The 5,879-nt window shown below is 41.1% G+C and overlaps 1 protein-coding gene across 1 annotated transcript; it reads right to left on the bottom strand.

Annotated features, from left to right (window-relative positions):
• Positions 1-381: 381 nt before the first annotated feature.
• Positions 382-4,043, bottom strand: LOC138949885 (uncharacterized). The gene is made up of 2 exons (XM_070321670.1): positions 3,873-4,043; positions 382-570 (listed from the first exon to the last, which is right to left on the bottom strand). The coding sequence occupies exons 1-2, from the start codon at positions 4,041-4,043 to the stop codon at positions 382-384; spliced, it is 360 nt and encodes a 119-aa protein (XP_070177771.1).
• Positions 4,044-5,879: the final 1,836 nt, after the last annotated feature.

Consider the following 5,879-nt stretch of genomic DNA (forward strand, 5'->3'; position numbering starts at 1 on the left):
TACACACACACACACACACATACACATACACACACACACACACACACACACACACACACACACACACACACATATACACAGAAATCTGCACAAATCTGCAAGCAAACCACAAAGGAAATCTTGTTGCTTTGTGTCTGTTAACAAGTTTATTACTTCAAAAGATAATGCTAACTGGAAAAGATTAATCCAGGTCTGTGGTGGATCGACAAACCGAGATCAGCATTTAAGCATATAAACAAATATCACAATCAAGTGTGACAAGATAAGTCACGTTTAAAAGATTATATGTGTTGTCAGTGTGTCACCCAATGAGGGGAAAATGAACATGAGCGACAACGTCTTGCCTTCAAATGGATAGAGGGTCAGCAAACACCAGTCTGTTCATTCGTTATGTTCAAACCCCTCCAAGTCGACCTCTCCAGCCTCTTCAGGTTCGGACGAATCTCCAATCTCGTCATCTCCAATCTCGTCATCTCCAATCTCGTCATCTCCAATCTCGTCATCTCCAATCTCGTCATCTCCAATCTCGTCATCTCCAATCTCGTCATCTCCAATCTCGTCATCTCCAATCTCGTCATCTCCAAGAAAGGGAAACAGTGAAACAAGTCGCGTAAGGCGAAAATACAACATTTAGTCAAGCTGTCGTACTCACAGAATCAAACTGAACGCACTGCATTCTTTTCTTACCAAGACCGTACAGCATCGTCAGTCCACCGCTCGTGGCAAAGGCAGTGAAATTGACTAGCCAGAATAGCGCGGTAGTGGTTGCGCTGAGCGGGGTAGCACGCTTTTCTGTATTGCTGGGTTTTTTTTTTACTTTCTGAGCTTGTTTTTAATTTAAATATATCATATCTATATGTTTTTGGAATCAGGAACCGACAAGAAATAAGATGCAATTGTTTTTAAATCAAGTCGGGAAATTTAATTTTGATCAGAATTTTAATTTTCAGAGCTAGTTTTCAATCCAAGTACATGTATGACATATGTATATGTTTTTTTAATCAGAAAATGATGAAGAATAAGATGACATTAATTTTGGATCGTTTTTTTTTTAAATAATGGTAATTACTATTTTCAAATTTTTAATTACCAAACTCATTAATTAATTCTTAAGCCTCCAAGCTAAAATGCAATACCAAAGTCCGGCCTTCATCGAAAATTGCTTGACCAAAATTTTATTCTGTTTGATCAAAAGAGGAGGGTGTGACAGTGTGGCCTCATTTTTTACAAAGAGCCGGATATGACGTCATCAAAGACATGTATCCAAAAAATTTAAAAAAATGTCCGGGGATATCATACTGAGAAATTCTCATGTAAAGTTTTATGAAGATTGGTCTCGCAGTTTTCTCTGAATCGCTCTACACTTACGCACAGATGGGGGGTGGGCGTTTACTAGGTACTGTACCCTGTGCACAAAATGTGACCCGAAATAGGGGGTGGGCGTTAACTCGATACTGTACCCTGTGCGCGAAATTTGACCCAAAATAGGGTTTGAGGGTTTACTCGATACTGGGCGGAGACAAGGTAGTGTACGGTAGTTGTTCACATTAGGCGGCAAATTCAAATGCTGGTTTATGGTGAGTCAGGGAAGTTTGGAAAATATTTTCATCTGAAAAAGAAAAAAAGAACGGTTTTATAAGACGGCCATAATTAATCCTCCTTCAGATACGTCCTTTGGCCAAATCGCCTCAGATCCCCCCCCCCTTCCCCCAACAAAGAAAGGTGCGTGGATTGCTTGTTGGGGTTTAACCTCCCTCCGCGGGGCCGATACTTTTTATTTTGATGAAAAGTGATTCAAACAATCTGTGACAAGAGGTAGTCCTTTTATTCCGAAGTTGTCATGAAGTTAATCAGTTATTTTCTCGTGTCAGTCATCAAGCACATCATGACAGCAGCGGTTTACACAGGACAAGACTTTCATGAAGTTAATCATTTACTTTCTTGTGTTAGTCATCAAGCACATCATGACAGTAACGGTTTACACCGGACAAGACTGTCATGAAGTTAATCATTTACTTTATCGTGTCAGTCATCAAGCACATCATGACAGTAGCGGTTTACACAGGACAAGAATTTCATGAAGTTAATCATTTACTTTCCGTGTCAGTCATCAAGCACATCATGACAGTAGCGGTTTTCACAGGACAAGAATGTCATGAAGTTAATCATTTACTTTCTCGTGTCAGTCATCAAGCACATCATGACAGTAGCGGTTTACACAGGACAAGAATGTCACGAAGTTAATCATTTACTTTCTCCTGTCAGTCATCAAGCACATCATGACAGTAGCGGTTTACACAGGACAAAAATGTCACGAAGTTAATCATTTACTTTCTCGTGTCAGTCATCAAGCACATCATGACAGTAGCGGTTTACACAGGACAAGAATTTCATGAAGTTAATCATTTACTTTCTCGTGTTAGTCATCAAGCACATCATGACAGTAGCGGTTTACACAGGACAAAAATGTCACGAAGTTAATCATTTACTTTCTCGTGTCAGTCATCAAGCACATCATGACAGTAGCGGTTTACACAGGACAAAAATGTCACGAAGTTAATCATTTACTTTCTCGTGTTAGTCTTCAAGCACAGCATGACAGTAGCGGTTTACACCGGACAAGACTGTCATGAAGTTAATCATTTACTTTCTCGTGTTAGTCATCAAGCACATCATGACAGTAGCGGTTTACACCGGACAAGAATGTCATGAAGTTAATTATTTACTTTCTCGTGTCAGTCATCAAGCACATCATGACAGTAGCGGTTTACACCGGACAAGAATGTCATGAAGTTAATCATTTACTTTCTCGTGTCAGTCATCAAGCACATCATGACAGTAGCGGTTTACACAGGACAAGACTGTCATGAAGTTAATCATTTACTTTCTCGCGTTAGTCATCAAGCACATCATAACAGTAGCGGTTTACACAAGACAAGAATGTCATGAAGTGAATCATTTACTTTCTCGTGTCAGTCATCAAGCACATCATGACAGTAGCGGTTTACACAAGACAAGACTGTTATGAAGTTAATCATTTACTTTCTCGTGTCAGTCATTAAGCACATCATGACAGTAGCGGTTTACACCGGACAGGAATGTCATGAAGTTAATCATTTACTTTCTCGTGTCAGTCATCAAGCACATCATGACAGTAGCGGTTTACACCGGACAAGAATTTCATGAAGTTAATCATTTATTTTCTCGTGTCAGTCATCAAGCACATCATGACAGTAGCGGTTTACACAGGACAAGAATGTAGTTCCACTTGGACACATACCGAAGATCAACTGCATGCTCTCTGTGCAGAGTGGCCATTGTTTGCTGATTAAGTCATTCCGTAAATGACACCCATGTCAATCTGTGAACATAAATTCCGCTAAATGTAGCCGCTCTGCACAGAAAACAGCCAAGCTGTTGATTGTTGCTATGTGTCTGATTGGAAGGATGACCGTAGTGCAAGAACTAAAGTGGTGTACATGATTGCCAATGGAGAAGGAATGTATATTATTTTAATTAAAGCACCACTCCTTCCTGTAACACCAAGTCTTTTGTTTGGCTCATATGCCTGCGGTTTGATGTTTTGACTTTTCTCTCCATGGATTTTTTTTGTTCCACCGACCTGTGATATAATCTCAAGACTTATGCGCGCGCACACACACACACACACACACACACACACACACACACACACACACACACAGAGAACACACCCACACACACACACACACACCCACACACACACACACCCACACACACCCACACACACCCACACCCACACACACCCACACACAGCGACATTTATCCACCGTGTCCTCCATTCCAAACTACGGTTGTTGTAGTTTTCATTAGCATTCCCTCGCACAACTCACCTTCAAATCAAAGGTACCCAGACCCACCATCGGCATGTCACAACTCACCTTCAAATCAAAGGTACCCAGACCCACCATCGGCATGTCACAACTCACCTTCAAATCAAAGGTACCCAGACCCACCATCGGCATGTCATAACCAGACGACAGTTTCACTGTTGGGACGGCCATTTTGTCCTGAACTGAAATTGTTGCCTTCCTAACAACACGCCGTCAATCCAAATATTATTCGTACACTCCCCCTAGCATCCTGTTGGCGGAAACGACGCGAGATAAAGGTGAGTCTCATACTAAAACGAATAAAAAAAAGATTCTTTTTGTCAATTGTGTCACTTGGTTTTGATAGTAATGCTTGCTAATGTACTAAGCTAACTACATGCTTTCAGATGTCTAATTTGGATGGCATTTCGAAGAGCATTTACACGGTTTGTGCTCTAACAAGTATTGTTTAGTCTATTTTTACCTTTCCCTACGTTTAACTCAAGGCAGCAATTATTGTGCTTTGATTTGTTTATCCAGGGATATTCTTTAATTTAAAACATTGCTTTGAACCAATGGTCATTTTAAAGCTTTCTATCTTTCTTTATTATTTTGGACAATTAATTACGACGCTCGGAATTTTATTGATACACTCCCCCGACCACCTTTGATACGCTCCCCTGTAAGTGATTTCTTTTCTTAGTACGATCCCCCGACAGTTTACCTTTGCTTTCCGTACAGTTATCGGCTTGTTTAACTTCATAAGAGAAGGGTATTTCGAGTCGAACTTCAACATAAATACATATTTCCAGATATATATATAAGTAGAGGTTACACGAGTCACAGTCGATAGTAACAAATTATAGGTCGAAGTTTGCAGATCATGAAAAATGCGAGCTTGCAGTATTTAACTGAAGCTCGCTTTTTTCATGATCCGCAAACCTCGACCACTATTTTTACTATCTACTGACTGACTGAGACGATGTGTGTAACCTCAGTCTACACACACACAGGCACACACACACACACACACACACACACACACACACACACACACACACACACAAATACACACAAATACACCACTGATTTAGCAATGACTGTCTATATTTTCCTGAATTAGTTATTTATCGGTACGGAGTTTTTTTGTGTACAGATGGAGCTGTCAGTAGTGACTTTAGACAGCTTTTCGGATGTTACTTAAGAATAAGAGGTCACAAAGGAGCCTTTGATGACGTCAACACCCATGAAAACTGCGGGTGGAGCTGTGCCCAGAGTGTGGAAAAAGCTACAAGCACAAAGGTACATTAGAAGACCACAGGAGAGCCTGGTGTTTTGAGGGGGCCCGGGTAGCTCAGGTGGTAGAGCACTGGACTTGTGATCGAAAGGTCGCTGGTTCCAATCCGGGCCGGGGTGGACACGGGTCATCTTTATGTGCAGACCCAGAGACGGTATCCATCTCTCACCCCCGTGTCACTAAAGTGGCACGTAAAAGACCTCGGTCATTCTGCCATAAGTGCAGATGGCTGATACCACCTAAACATGCATACACTTACGTATCCTATCTAAAGTCGGGTTCAAACCCGGGAACATGCCCCGAATGGCTTTGCCGTGAGGGCGTAAAACTTGAATTTCTCTAGCCTGGTGTTCATGATATAAATGTGCTGTTTGCGAGAAGGCATCTATGGAAGCACGTAATTATGAGTCTCATGTATATGGCCATTCAAGAGCAAAACCACACAGCTATCAAGTATGCAACAAAACATGTGCACATAGATGCTCTCTTCAAGCTATGTTTAATCAAAAACAAATTACAAATACCAAACTAAGCGTGCGTGACTCGAAGCAGAAACAAAGGGGAGAACCACTTCTAAGCACATAGGTTAAGTGTACTAGAGTGTAAACAAAGTTTGATGTTTGAATGATGATGCAGTGCATAGTATGTTGATATTCAGGCAGAGAAAAGCAAAGGTAACGATTCAACCAGATGTCTGTTGTTTGATAAACGTACGGCATAGGTTGACAGGG

This window comes from Littorina saxatilis, linkage group LG16 (genome assembly GCF_037325665.1).
Source record: "Littorina saxatilis isolate snail1 linkage group LG16, US_GU_Lsax_2.0, whole genome shotgun sequence".
NCBI classification, from domain to species: Eukaryota; Metazoa; Mollusca; class Gastropoda; order Littorinimorpha; family Littorinidae; genus Littorina; species Littorina saxatilis.

Bases quoted from the DNA above. Each gene is read 5' to 3' on its own strand.
- LOC138949885 (XM_070321670.1), bottom strand. From the start codon at position 4,043: ATGGCCGTCCCAACAGTGAAACTGTCGTCTGGTTATGACATGCCGATG. The intron at 571-3,872 runs GTGAGTTGTGCG...GGAGATGACGAG, and splicing joins TGGGTACCTTTGATTTGAAG to ATTGGAGATGACGAGATTGG.